The sequence below is a fragment of the Watersipora subatra genome, chromosome 9 (assembly GCF_963576615.1).
Source record: "Watersipora subatra chromosome 9, tzWatSuba1.1, whole genome shotgun sequence".
Lineage (NCBI taxonomy): Eukaryota > Metazoa > Bryozoa > Gymnolaemata > Cheilostomatida > Watersiporidae > Watersipora > Watersipora subatra.
This window is the reverse complement of record NC_088716.1, coordinates 41,985,699-42,000,701: the sequence shown is the minus strand read 5'-3', so window position 1 is coordinate 42,000,701 and position 15,003 is coordinate 41,985,699. Positions and strand designations below refer to the sequence as shown.

The following is a 15,003-nucleotide window of genomic DNA, read 5'->3' as shown; positions in this document are numbered from 1 at the left end:
CTCAACTTTACAGTTATGGTTAAAAAAAGGTTAGCACTACAGGGTTTATTACATACTGTAATAAACCCTTATTATATGTATGGCATATACCCTATTTTGGCACATTCTCATGATATTGGTAGTACTCGTTGAAAACATTGGATCAAAAACAACAATGTGCACATATCGGAGTTTTTCATATTTCAATAATGTGCGCTACTACTATCACATGATAGCAACTATGCAAACGAGCTAATATTAAGTTGGCTTATTCTCTTCAAAACTATCATCTTAGTCAAATTTTTAAAATAAATTCTACTAAAACGCAAGCTTCAAGCTATATCTATGATAGATTGTGCCAACTTTCATGTTCATAGACTCTTTGCAGCCTGAGACAAATTAACAGATACACATGGCGTTGATTGACAGTATATTTACATATATACATACAAAATACAAGCGACAATTCCAAATAATAGTCCAGCATTAAACCCGAATAATCTTAAAAATAATTCAATCATTCACAGACCAGATGGACATCACCGCTTCCTGTTTTGCGATGCCTCCTTTCTGGCAGCATCCTGTAGAAGCTGAGTATCGCACTCATCTGCTGGCAGCTGCACATACCGTACCACTGATCCTCTAAGAAAGCAATTTCTCAAAGACAGCTGCAAGAACATACTAAAAGACATTAACATTAGCATATACGTAACCATCAATAGACTGAAATCGCAACCAACTATAAGATGACTATAAGATGACTATATTTCTATAAGAAACTAAAAGCTAGGTAAAATAAGGTAAGTTGAAACTACTCGAATCAGTAACATACATGTATATATCATGCATTGACTAAAAATGATTGCTGTACATTGAGCATAATAATCTCACAAAATGTTACTACATGAATTAGCACTCTGCACAAAAATTCACCACAAAAAAAACAAGCGTGTTTCAGGGCTTCTACACAAAATCTGAAAATAATGACGCTTGGAAAGTTAATTTTTCGTCAAAATGACCAATTTTTGAATCAACGTACATTATTAAAGCTTTGATATAAAAGATAACACATACTTCTTTAAAATGACCCATTACATTGACTGACTTGTTTAAACCGTAGTTAATTTTCAAGCCGAGGCCAAACATACATGTAAATTCTACATAAAACTTTTGTTTAAAAATGCTAACAGATTTTTTTAGCTGAACTTGACCATTTACCCAACAGGACTTATAATATGTGTATATATATATATATATATAGGTATTAAATTTAGTAAATTACTATTATACCACAGTGATGGTACTCGAGCCATAAAATCTCCCAAACAGGATTTCCTTTTATCATTTATGACCTTACGCCCAAGGTAGTGTCTAGGCACTTACGTTATTAAAAATCAGCAAGTTTGCAATAACAGATTTAGCATTTGTTTATAACGAATCAGATGGCAGCGCAGAGCGGCCGCACTCTGGTGATGACATCCTCTCGGCCTTTTAGCATTGGAGTTGCCAAAGGTTACTAGTTACCAGCAGGTAGCTAATAGCAGTTACTAGCTAACAGAGTTACCAGTATTGGTAAATAGTGCGCCGTGAGATATTGTCAGGTGTAATAACTAACCATACAATTATTCCAGATAAACAACGGGTAATAGATTGGTAAACAATTGGGTGGTTAGAGTGTTGATCGACCAAGCCGAGTTCGAATACAAACGAAAGCAATATTTTTCCTAACCTCTAAGTGTGGCACAAACACGTCTCTTAATATACCGGTATTAACAATTGTGAAAATACGGTTAGAGATGAGTTAGTGATATACTAAACTTACCAAATGTGGGTACCTTTCCGGATCTGTGACAGATATATCTGAGAGCTTTATATTCAGGAACTGGTCAACAGAAACTAACGTTCCATGAAGGCTACAATAATAAAGATATCTATGCAACTAGTCAAAGCGATCTACTAGGCAAGCGTTGCACTAAAACTGACAGCGAACTTGTTATACATAGAGTATTACCTCAAATCATTCTTCAGTTCCGCCACAACATCCTTGCCAACGAGTGACTTGAAAAATGAGTAGAAGAGCTACAATATTCAATAATTAAGTATTGTAATATATATTAATCCCACGACCACACGAGCGGAGCGGAAGTGTGGGAGTTTTATGATAAATGCATGCGCACACAACTTACGAAAATTATTAATCAAAAATGAGACGAACCCTCGTCAAGAAATTTCATCAAAAAATTTAAGCATCGGAATTTAAAGTCGTTAAAGTATAATAACGATACAAAACACATTTAAAACTATTTAAATATGTTACCAAGTCTTTGTAAACCTATGATAATATCTTAAAACTTACCCATCCGATCGGATTATACACAAATAGACAGATTAATTTCAACGAAAATCGCCACAAAACGCTTGAAAAGCTTGGTTTAATAAAAGTTAAGACCGGAAATTAAAACGCCGAGGGACAGATAATAGAACGATGAAGTATGGAGATGTCTTGCGCATTTCACGAAAAAATAACATGCACTTTTCACCAGTCTATAGCATTGTCGAATTGCCGAAGGTTTTGGCCATTAACATAGGAGTACAGAAATCGTTTCATTTTTGCTGATTTCAATTTTTTCATTTTCATTTGCCAACACATTTAAATACTTTCCCATTCTAACTGATGTCCAACGCAGTATAAGTAAAGGCAAGCAAATGACGATGATATTTTTTAACGTTTCTTATTACAATAATTAACTATAAGTTTGGACGACTACAGAACAATGACTACGTAGTACAGACTTTCTAAAAATCTAACGCAGTGTAAGTAAAGGCATGACGATGATATTTTTTCTAACGGTTCTAATGAGATTATTGCAATAATTAATTATAAGTTTGGATGACTACAGGACAATGACTACGTAGTACAGATTTTCTAAAAATCTATATAAATATCACAACTTCGTGATATTGTTATCTATGCCGTTTTGAAATGTAAACAAAATTGTGCATTGGTTTTTTATTATTACTATATAAATAATATTGGTTATTCTAATAATATCAATGCATTTTACTTCTAATATTGGCCAATATTGCATTTCTTTTTTTGCATGAGGAGAGATATAAACATATAATCTTTTCCTTTCATTATTACTATTTGTTGTATATAATAACACCCAGTACATTACAGCTACCATTGCAGTTATCCTATTTGACTTCTAATATTGCATTTCTCAACCATCAGTACCCTTTCTTTTTTCCAATATCACTTTGGTCGTGGGCTGTATGACAGTGGAATTTCTAGAATTCTAGAATTTCTGTTAAAGATCGCTTATCAAAACCATTCTACATTCAACGCAACCAACTTTCAAACTGTGTATAGTACACAGTAGCTTGCCATTTTACTTCTAATTTTGCATTTCAGAGTTATAATAAACATATTTCTTTATTGTTGTTGAATTACATACATTACAGTAAATTAGGCCTACAGCTTTATAACACTTTAATAACAGCTTTTATTTTGCTGCAGTTTGCAGAAATCTTCGAGACGCATGAACGCTCATAGGTTTTCTATTATTGCTGTATTACTATATTAACAATATTGGTTATTTTAATATCAGTGCATTTTACTTATAATATTGGCCAACATTGCATTTCTCCTATTGCAAGGGAGAGATATAAACGTGTAATATTTTCCTTTCATTGTTGTTGTTTGTCATGACCAAACACTTTTTAAATAAATTTTCTAAAAACCTATATAAATACCACTTCTCGATATTGCTACCTATTACGTTTTGAAATGTAATCAAAATTGTGTATTGTTTTTCTATTATTACTATATTAATAAAATTGATTAATCTAAGAATATCAGTGCATTTTACTTCTAATATTGGCCAATATTGCATTTCTCCTATTGCAGGGGGAAAATATAAACATCTTTTCCATTCATTATTGCTTATTGTTGTATATAATAACACCCACACCCAGTACATTACAGCTACCATTGCAGTTATCCTATTGCACTGCAGAGCCATTTGATTGCTAATATTGCATTTTTCAACCATCAGTACCCTTTATTTTTTTGCCAGTATCTCTGGCCATCTCTTTGGTCGTGGGCTGTATGACAGTGGAATTTCTAGTATAATATATAATCAATATTAAATGATCAAGGATACAGTTGCTCTCGGCTTTACGGAATAAACCAATTTGTTCTTAGAAACTTTTACGTTGTTTTAGAGTTTAAGTTACTGTCAACTTACATAGCTGTATAGAATATTCTTATAATACACTTCAAAACTTTTAGGATATCATTTAAAATGTAAACAGTTTTTGATTCATTGGTATGCATTGATTTAGGAAACTCGGTAATAATTCCATAAAAAAACTGCACCAGTAGCTCACTCTGCGATGCCTAGTGGTTGAATCAGACAATCACGAATTTTGTGACAATTAAATAAATACAAGGAAAATGAGATAGACATGATTAAAAAGTTTTGTGAGCAGGTATTAGTAATGTTTAGCAATTGAAAATTGCATTTGTAAAACAAAATCACAGCAGATTTAAAGGTTTGTTATAAAATTGCATCTATTTTTTCGTAAAATACAAATTTGTTCAAGAAGTGTTAATAATGCGTTTTACCAACACAAGAGCTGATATTGACTTTATGAAAGAACAGCATAAAGGTGTTATAACTTATGTACAAAAAATTTCATTTCCATGAATGGTTTTAGTTTGTTGCCTAACCTAACCTTTCTGCTGAGTTTCTATACTTAATAGCTTGTTGTCTCTAAATTCCATGTAATTTTCATGAAAGTGCAAATCTTTAAACAAAATTTACTTACCCATTCATTACAGCACGTCACTAGTTTAAAACTTCACTCTTAAAGCAGAACTATAGCATCTGTATATAAGAGCTCATGATATTCATGAGTGTTGAGAATCCTTCACATAAGTTACAAATAAATTTGGGCATAAAACCTATTTCAAAAATCAAATCAGATTTATCATTTTAGATTGTCCATGTTTAAACCTAATCAACAACATGAAATGCATTGTCGCCCCTCAACCTTTGTTGGGATCGAAAAATATCATCACCATAGATATCCTGCTATTCAATGCCTTTAGTACTTAAAATCTCAAAATTGGTATCATCACAGACGAAACGTGTCGTAATAAAAGTCTGTTGACATCATGGAAGCGAGGTACAGTAATCAGTAGCCTGTTTGGTAATCCTTAAATTGTTAGTTTAATTAACTGTTTCAAAGTTATGTTTAAATTATATTTTGATGATGAATAATAAATTATCTTTGATATAAACATATACATGTTGTCAATTGCTAGAGTGGTTTAAAAAATTAAAAAATCGAGTTTCCATCCCAAAACACCAGATTACCTAAACTTGTTTTAAAGTAATATATATGTAAGACATGAGATGTCAAAATGTGAGAAAAAAACAAAGACCAACCATAATGCTTTCGTTGAATACTTGAAACGCCGCAATAAAGATTCCAGAAACAGCAAATCGTCCTTGACCGCATAGCCTCATAGTCATACCTTCACTCATAGTAATTCTACATTTGTAAATAAGTTAAAGTCACAATACCACGGGTTTTGTGGCACTAATAAACACGCGCTACATAAGATTCCATTTTCACTTTCAATTTTTCTAACTCATTCGATTGCTTAGCTCATATTTCTTGGTCAAAGTATATTTCATCTTAACGTATTTCAAATGGAGCTTGGAACACTTAATTCAGATTTTAAAGATGTTGCAAAAGAGACAAGATTTAATCCTTATGCAATGCATGGCGGGTAATATTTATAAATCATTTTCACTCTCTTATATGTAAGGATATTTGTTGAGGTTTTGTGAGATTTTATGGTTTTGAAGTTCTATACATTTTAAAAGGCTAAAATGAAAATGTTTGATGGTTTTATGATTAAAAGCTACGTAAAATAAACTGATGTCTACCGTATGAGTAAGAGTAGATATGTGTTGTTTAGCCGATTCTAGACGAGTGCGACTTCAGACGAAGGTGCCAATTACTTGTAGCATTGCTATTTCTTTTAATAGTTACGCTGCAGCAGTTGCACAAAGCGATTGAGGCTGTTTATTAAGCAAATTAGACTATAAGTCTAATACTTTTTAATAACCCTATAGCTCGGTTTTATGTCATTTTGTTTGCTTATAGTAAAACTATGATCGCACATCCTTCAAAAGATATAAAGCAAGTCGTGAGGCATGTTTGTAAATAAATTTGCATAAACGCTTCTTGCTTGAATAGTGACTTATCTGGTTTACATAAAATAAATTCTAATAAAATTGTTCTTAGCACTTCCTACAAAATAGATGGTCTAATATTAGATGGACTATCAATTAATATTGAGTTAAGTAAATATTTATGATCAATTGATTTTCAAGAAATCATTAGGAACCCTACCTGCCTACTTTGTTATAGGCTGTGAGCCTATAACAAAGTAGGCATGTAATTGCATAGGTACTAAAGAGTCGTTATAAAGAGTTTCTGACAGAATGAATTATACACGAGTCGTTATAAAGGCTTTCGGTAGCAAAAGAGTTAAGGCAGGTATTCATAAATTAAACGAAACAATACATATAAATATAACAATCAAAACAAAAATAAACATGTCTCTCTGGATGATTAGCGCATGTATGCCTAACTACTTTAATTGTACCACAATGAATAACTCAGCATAAATAAGCTTATTGTCAGTGCACAGGCAAACCACAGAGCTGTACTATATTACTGCATAGTACATATTATCAACCAATAAAATGTACGCAATGATATCAAGGTTTTGTAGAAATGCGTTCTTTGCTGGCAACATTGGACTGCACAGACATCTTCATTTTGATGCACATCAAATGACAGATTGGTTTACTTAGGATATTAATGTCCTGGTTGATTTTTTGTTAACGCGTAAGAACCATAGAGGTAGTACTTATAAATGAAGCAATCGAGGCTTTTTTTGACTTGAGTTGTTTAACTCATTTGCTTATTAAAAGGAGGGAATTGAGCCAATTGGTTTATGGTGACAATAAAGAGCTGATTCAATTCTTATTGGTAGGATCCGCTGAGTCAATTTAATTCGACAGCAAGTAAAAGATTCCGGGGAAATCGATTTTATTCATTTGTGAGTTGAGCCTTAAGGCTTACTTAAAAGTTGACTTGCAACAAAATTCACATTACAGTTATTCGATATCAAAAGATTCACCATGTCTTACTCTGCTGTGTTGTAGGTGCCAAATATGTGGGAATGTGATTACAAGCTCTTAAAAGCTCAAAAACGAACAGAAAATTGCAGCCACACGAGACTGCCGTAGTTTGGATTCTCTTTCCAAAACGACTCAAATGTGACGTAATTGTGAAAAATGGTTTCTGTTTACGCTTTCATGCAACCATATTCGTCGAAATATTTTCACAAATATACTTCACGCATTCGATAAAACCATGTCTATTGTTCTTACGCGTCTGTTTTATCGTTATTGTAAATGCTGTCACTTTTAGCAGTGATATCTTATAACTTGCCGTAAAAATTAATTTAATTTTTTAGCCTTACCTCGAAGGAGTACATATCATTGTCTAATAATCATGACGAGCCTGTTGGTCACTTGTGATAATCGAAAAGTGCTGCAAAAATTATTTGCGAAGCATTGGGTCACATGATCAGATTACGACTTGCCAATTAGACCAGGCCGAAACAAAACTGTAAAATAGCGAGCATCTATATTTGATACGGGGTCTTCGGTAAAACCGAAGTGTCTGTCATAAACTAGTGCTACGATAATTTTTATATTGGGCTTTTTATTGGCCTTCCATATCACGTGAGAACATTCGTGACAAGATAATAAATAAATTTCATGGCTACGTCAGAGAAATAAAGAGATTCCGGTCTACGGCGGCTTTTCGTTTTTGAGCTTTTAAGAACTTGTAATTACTTTTCCACACATTTTGCACCTACAATACAACAGAGTAAGACATGGTGAATCTTTTGATACCAAATAACTGTAATGTGAATTTTGTTGCAAGTCAACCTTTAAGCAAGCATTTTAACTCGAGCGCCCATTTCTCTAATGTTTACTATTATATGTGTCATGATCACAGAAACCATGGTTAAGTCGGAATTATAAGATTTAGAGTTACCTGCATTAACGGAAGGAGAAAATTCTCACAATTATTTTGCAAAAAAAATTTTGATTTTAGCTTAATTACAGCAGATTTTATGGTCAATAAACTGAATGCATGTTTACCATCAGTGCGAAAACATAGTTCCAAGAAAACTGGTGTTAAAGTTTTAGAAACGAACACCGATGCACAGTTTTGTTTACATTTCAAAACGCCATAGCAACCAATATTAAGAGGTTGTGATATTTATCTAGATTTCAGTCTTTATATCAAAAACATTATGCTGAATTTAAAAATGTAAACAGATTTTGGCTGGTTGTCATAGAAATGGCTGTATATCTATAAGGAAATGTATTACCTAATTTTGCAGATATTAAAAACGGCTTGGCAGTGCCGCGATATTGAGCACAACCGCAGTATGATCAACAAAATATTTAAAAAAATTATAACAGCAACATATTGCACATCATCGGTCACTATATACTTTGATCTTGCAAATTCGAATAATTTTTCTTATAATGAAAACTTATAAAATCGAATAATTATTCTTATAATTAAATATTGTAAAAATCTTATAAGAATGGTTAGGAATATATCATGGTCATTCCCTTTACTTACACTGCTTTTGGCATCAGTTGGAATACCAAAGTACTCATTATAAGTGTCCAAAATGTCAGAATTATCCTTCAAATCGGCAAAAAAGAAACGATTACGTTTTTCGAACGCCATTTTTCAGTACTTCCTGTTTAGCATAGCAACGGTTTTAAGGGTTTTTTCCGAGGTTTTAAGACATTTATTATCTAAACTGACTTCAGATTCAGAAAAATCACTCTTTGATTGGTCCAGAAGCACGTGTTACAAAAATCCTTACCAAAATTATAAATTCAGTTAGTGCAACTTTAAAGTTGAATAACTCACCTTCGTGATTTGCGACTTAACCATGGTTTCTGTGACCGCGACCCATATTGTGTTTGAAATTATGTTCAACAAATCAAATTCGACTGATGTTGGTAAAATGGGTTACACAGAACTAAGAGGTTTTGCGATATTTTTCTTGCTCAATGCTAGGTTAATATGCGGGGGTGCAGGATAGTATTAAAAACATTTATTTTAAATTTATCTTTTAATAGCAAAAGAGTAGAGCTTTTAATATTCAGCAAGTAAGATTTACAATTTGAAGAACAATGCCATGAAGGTTTAATGAATTTTATTGCTTATAAGTGCAAAGTGTTGCGGTTTGTGGGCCGTTCTGCATTTATAGTTTACGAATTTGAAAAGTTATTGTATCGGGAAGGAGAGCTAGAAGTTGCTAAAAAGGCTTTGTAGTATGTACAATGTTATGCCAATAATGGAACTGATTTGTATGCTTAGCCTCAGCACTTGGTTGCTTACATTTACCTATCCAGCTTCTCAATATGACGAATACAATACATGTATACACATCAGAAACTATGTTTTTTTATTTTTAGAATTAAGGCCAAAAATGGATTCATTAGTTGAGTTCACAGCCCTGTTACATCATGGTCTAGCATACTTTTCTCAGCAGTTTTGCTATTTGGTAACCAACAGAGTTTGCTTTAATATTTAGGGACTGTTAAAATAAGTTTATTTACTTTCAACGTGCACACATAGACTGTACATACTAATTATGCGATTATACAAATAGTTGTGAATTTCTTAACAGTATGTACATCTATTTGAGCACTTGAACACTTTAATCATTCTATTAAATAACAAATCAAGTAAAAACATTTTTATCGTTACTTGAGCTGTTCTTGTAAGTGATCAGTCTACAATAACTGTAAACTGATCACTATTAACTAGTCACAAAAGTCTCAGGTAATAGTTTTTAATGGTGCAACAAGAAGTATGTGCATACTCACTGCTAACTGAGCTTCTGCAACTTGGTTATTGAGTGCCATCGTTTACCACAATTATCATGGTTCTGCAAATGTCAGGAGTCATATATGTGTACCACATCTGCATACACACTATTTGTAGGAATACAAAAAAACTTTTAGCTCAGCAACTCAATCAAGAATGTCACCATAAGCTATTGATGAGCCACAAAAATAAGCTGAGGTCATGATTTTTTAGTAATAACTGAGCAGTTTAAGGTTGCTACATTCATTTGATACAAATGCTCTCATCAGCCCTCAATCCAATCGTGTTGTGTATGTTCAGCATTTAATTCAAGCTATGAAGACTACAGTGTTCTTTCAACAATAGCATTTTAGTTCTTTTAGCAAATTTATTATTCCAAAAGGTATCTATCTATCTACTGCACTTGTTTATTTTCTGTTCGAGTTAACAATGTGAAAACTACCAAACATTGAGGTCAAGTCATTTCAGTCAAGGACTTGACAAGGTTTAAAGATTAATTTTATCAATTGACTTCCATAAAATACTACTCATGAATATAATGGAAATAATCTAATGTAAATATAATAATATAATGGAAATTGTTTTTATAGAACCCATTAACGAATCAGATTTGATTGGTTTGGCTACGTCGTTTTCACTGATTACAGTAAATAATATAGTACAACTAAAAAAAATTGTATTCATGTTTTGGGTCCTTTTCAGGAGTTGTCTAGCCATTGCGGGAGATGACTTCTCTGTCATTGCGTCTGATACTAGACTCAGTGAAGGCTTCTCTATTCTCAGCCGGGATTCTCCCAAGACATATAAACTGTGAGTTAGTTTTGTAAACTAAACCTTTGCTTGGTAAACTAGAATGAGTGGTGGCTGTTGGTTTTATTAAGTTCAGCAGATTTTATATAAATTTTAGCTCTTTTAATTTGGCTCTAAGTTTTGCCTCTTAGGGAGGACTAATACAGTGAAACATGGATAACTCGCCCTCGGATATATCGAACACATGGTTAACTCGAATGGATTTGCTTGGTCCGTTCCCACGCAATGATAAATGGCTTTATATAACTCGACCTCGGCACCGTTAACTCGAACAGTTTTTTGCCGAATTCACAAACGTGGTTTCCGTTCAATTTATTTCGAAGGAGTTTCCACTAGTCGCGGAGCTGAGACTGCTCTGCTTTCTTAACGAAAGCGCTTTTTATACGCGTATAGTGTACATATAATTTCCCCCGTACCGTATAATGGAACCGAAAAAGAAATCGTATAAAAATGATTAATAGGGTCGCCAAAACGTTCGTTTAATTACGGCCAAGCTATAAACGTTAGAAGGTATTAGCGATAAAAATTTAACAAAGATAGACACAGCATGCAAAATACATATTGTAATAGTGATTATATGCGGATACATAAAGATAAAATGTCACGAATAGGCTCGTGGGTTGGCGTCTGCTACAACAGACATCCGCTTTACGATGGCATCACGCAAGCAAAGAAAAGCGTGGAAACCTTCTGACAAACTTAAAGTACTCGAGGAAATCGAAGCAGGACAAAAGCTATCAGCATTATCAAAAAGAGAAAATCTTCCAAATAGTACAGTGTCAACATGGATTAAACAAAAAGAAAGAATAAGGTCGTTATGTGATCAAAATTCATCAAGGCTAAGAGATCGTTCAACGTCGCACGATGATTTGGATGGTGTATTATTGACTTGGTTTAAACAAGTGCGTAGTGAAGGCGTACCTATCGAAGGGCCAATTTTGTTAGAAAAGGCTAACAAGTTTTTAAGTAATATAATAACTGTTTAAAATCTATTTCTACAATAAGTCACACTGTTGATCTTTGTCAAAAAAATACCTTGTCACAGACTACATTCGATAAGTTTTTTAAATGGAACAACTGATCAGATGTAAAGCATGCTTTTTTGCATTGGTCATAAATGTTTACTTATGTCCAGTTTTAAAAATTATCAGAAAGAATAGATATTTTTCTATTGGGCTGAGATTTATTTGCAGTTTTAGGTGATGTGACCGACAAGACGTTTTAAGATTAAAATTGGCAAAATTGATCTCGAGTAAAACACTCAGAAGAAAAAATGTCTTCTGAGCGTTTTAACCGCGATTAGGTTTTGCCAATTTTAATTTGAAAAAGTTCTGGCAGTCACATCACCTAAAACAACAAACAAATCTCAAGTGTATAAAAATATCTATACTTCCTGATAAACACTTTAAAACTCTACATCAGATGCCCTTTAACTTACAACAAACAACCTATACTTTAGTTTTATATATGCATGTAGTTTGTATATGTATCTACTGATAAATACATTCACTTGTGACTGTGCTCTGATAACTTGAACGTTCTGATAACTCAAACACTTTCGCTCGGTCCCATGAAGTTTGAGTTATCCATGTTTCACTGTATATCATTAAGTGAACGAATTTAACATTGCCAGTAGAGCGTGCCTTATGATGATTCATTGTTGAACAGTCTTCTCATTGCTTTTTATAGAACGGACACAACTGTTGTGGGATGTACTGGCTTTCATGGAGACGTACTCACATTAACCAAATCTATCAGAGCTCGTTTAACGGTAACCTTCTGACACCAACTTGATTATTTTATCTTATTATGGGTGATGACATTTTAGATTGTTGCTTTTTCCGACATGGTATTATATGGCTACCTCTCTTATCTTTTTTTCAGTTTCCTATAGGTTTGTGAGATTTGTTGGTATTAGGTTAGACAGATTGCGTATGGTCCTAGGCAGCTATGCAACATAGACTGGATGCCGCCTTGTCACGTTTAGAAAAATGTTCACAACCCTTAACAGAGCCATTGACAATCAGGAGTTGTTTCCCCTTGTTCGTATAAAATTAGACAGTTCATGTTAGTTTGTCCGGCAAGCCTGCGCTGTTTCTTTATTATTATTTTGTTAGATGTATGAACAAGAGCATGGGAAGAAGATGAAGGCATCAGCAATCGCAGCTATGCTCTCCACGATGCTGTATCAGAGACGATTCTTTCCTTACTATGTCAGCAATATCATAGCTGGTATCGATGATGAAGGTGAGCACAAGTACAGTTTACAGCCACAAATTCATTAGTTATGTCTTCACCATACTAGTGGTTTTGAAACAGTAATTTATCAACTTGTATATTTTACTCGCTAGCTCATAATACTTAGTTATGAAACTGTTGTATTTATAACCATCTTAAGGAGGTTATCCATGTGCTAGGTGCCAATGCTACATATTTTGTTATCCACGTGTTAGGTGCCAATGCTGCATATTTTGTAGGAAAGGGTTGCGTGTATAGTTTTGACCCGGTTGGATCATATGAAAGAGAAACATACAGAGCTGGTGGCTCGGGCTCGTCCATGTTAACACCTTTACTCGATAGTCAGGTATGCTGTCTAGATGCTAAGAATATTATTACATATATACTCGAATTTAGTAGAATGTGAGCAATTGGGAGCAGAGCTTGGCATAGCTGATTTCAATTCATCAATGCCCAGATCTGCCCACATCTCACCAACCATTAGTTATGGCTCATGGCAAGCATTCGCTCTTGCTAGTGTATAGAATAAGTTTACATAGCATGAGATCCAACTTATTCTATACATTCGCTCTTGCTGGTGTATAGAATAAGTTTACATAGCATGTGTTCCAACTAATTTTGTACATTGACTTTTGCGAGTGTATAGAATAAGTTTACATAGCCTGTGTTCCAACTTATTCTATACATTGACTCTTGCGAGTGTATAGAATAAGCTTACATAGCATGTGTTCCAACTTATTCTATACACTCGCTCTTGCGAGTGTATAGAATAAGTTTACATAGCCTGTGTTCCAATATAAGTTGAGCTCCAGCTCATATCTCTTTCAGCTTACATCTAAACACCCTTGCTTACTTTCTTATGGCTACTTGTCTCTGTATGTCAACTTATTGCTTCTCGTAGCCGGTTATTTATTAATGATCAAACAAAATTTTCACAATTTGGAGAATTGATCCATCTCATCTTGTTGTACCGAGCATTCAATCCTTGTCTTTTTATCAAGTAGCATAGCTATACTCAATTATTTACAGTTGAACTGCCTAGCACCTAGGCACTGTTTGTATTCGACTATATATTTATCATTCATGGCATCTCTTGTTCTGTCTAGATCGGTCATAAGAACCAACGAGAAGCCGCGGCTCCTTTGACGTTAGAGAAAGCAATCGTCGTGGCAAGAGATGTGTTTATATCCGCTGCTGAAAGAGATATTTACACAGGCGACGCCATTCAATTGCAAGTGATTACAAAAGATGGTATTAAACAGGATACTTTCCCCCTACGTCGTGATTAAATATTGTAGCCTCGATTCTGCATTTCTCTGTATAAAGCGCAAACAGTACGAGTCAGTTTCTTGTCTGCAGAGTTGAATATTAAGGACATGAAGTCAGACTCCTTGTTGAGGTTGAATTTTATTTCATGGATTATGTACATGATCCCAAATAAAGTTCTGGTATAGTGAGTTAGAGAGTCAGACAAGTGTAACATGGAATGGTTAACTTAGTAACAGTGCAAGTAAAGAGATGCGGGTAAAGGTCTTTATCGGATGACTATGACATCTTTTTGGCCTTGAATCGTCTTCTAAAGCTGCCACTGGTACCTGTCAGCGCTCCTGTGATGTTTGCTACTTTATCCTCAAGCTTAACCTTTTTCTGTCTCACCCGTTTCTGATTGCCAAATATGGACTTGCTGCTGTTGAATTTGAGGCTGTAAGTATATTGAAGGTTTAGTTGACTGGTGAAATAATAATAGTGAAAGAAATCATTGAGGACTGATGAAAAAGCAGGTGTTCTCCGCGTTGTTTGAATGCGTATGTTTCATACTATTTGCCAGTTTAAAGTTTACAAAATTTAAAGGACTTTATTTTGACCTCCTTTGATTAGGTTCTCACTAGTTATTACTGATTAACTTCTGAAATACCGCCAAAATCTACATTTGGAGTTGTTTTCACTTGGGGT

At 33.9% G+C, this 15,003-nt stretch overlaps 3 protein-coding genes across 3 annotated transcripts in view; 1 reads left to right on the top strand and 2 right to left on the bottom strand.

Moving 5' to 3' along the window:
• Nucleotides 1-390: 390 nt before the first annotated feature.
• Nucleotides 391-5,487, bottom strand: LOC137404214 (U6 snRNA-associated Sm-like protein LSm2). The gene is made up of 4 exons (XM_068090375.1): nt 5,436-5,487; nt 1,991-2,058; nt 1,802-1,892; nt 391-647 (listed from the first exon to the last, which is right to left on the bottom strand). The coding sequence occupies exons 1-4, from the start codon at nt 5,436-5,438 to the stop codon at nt 519-521; spliced, it is 291 nt and encodes a 96-aa protein (XP_067946476.1). The 5' UTR covers nt 5,439-5,487; the 3' UTR covers nt 391-518.
• Nucleotides 5,488-5,595: 108 nt separating this feature from the next.
• LOC137403571 (proteasome subunit beta type-1-like) lies at nt 5,596-14,508 on the top strand. The gene is made up of 6 exons (XM_068089533.1): nt 5,596-5,782; nt 10,705-10,812; nt 12,502-12,583; nt 12,930-13,059; nt 13,290-13,396; nt 14,157-14,508. Exons 1-6 carry the CDS (start codon nt 5,703-5,705, stop codon nt 14,337-14,339), a joined length of 690 nt encoding a protein of 229 aa, XP_067945634.1. The 5' UTR covers nt 5,596-5,702; the 3' UTR covers nt 14,340-14,508.
• LOC137403570 (uncharacterized) overlaps nt 14,262-15,003 on the bottom strand; it is a 29,009-nt gene continuing 28,267 nt past the window's right edge. Inside the window, exon 19 of the mRNA XM_068089532.1 lies at nt 14,262-14,752. Within this exon, the coding sequence (XP_067945633.1) occupies nt 14,596-14,752 (157 nt within the window). The 3' untranslated portion in view covers nt 14,262-14,595. The remainder of the gene's footprint in view (nt 14,753-15,003) is intronic.

Bases quoted from the DNA above. Each gene is read 5' to 3' on its own strand.
- LOC137404214 (XM_068090375.1), bottom strand. The intron at 1,893-1,990 runs GTAATACTCTAT...TTATTATTGTAG, and splicing joins GAACTGAAGAATGATTTGAG to CCTTCATGGAACGTTAGTTT. The intron at 648-1,801 runs GTAAGTTTAGTA...ATGTTCTTGCAG, and splicing joins CGGAAAGGTACCCACATTTG to CTGTCTTTGAGAAATTGCTT.
- LOC137403571 (XM_068089533.1), top strand. From the start codon at position 5,703: ATGGAGCTTGGAACACTTAATTCAGATTTTAAAGATGTTGCAAAAGAG. The intron at 5,783-10,704 runs GTAATATTTATA...GGTCCTTTTCAG, and splicing joins CCTTATGCAATGCATGGCGG to GAGTTGTCTAGCCATTGCGG. The intron at 13,060-13,289 runs GTGAGCACAAGT...CATATTTTGTAG, and splicing joins AGCTGGTATCGATGATGAAG to GAAAGGGTTGCGTGTATAGT.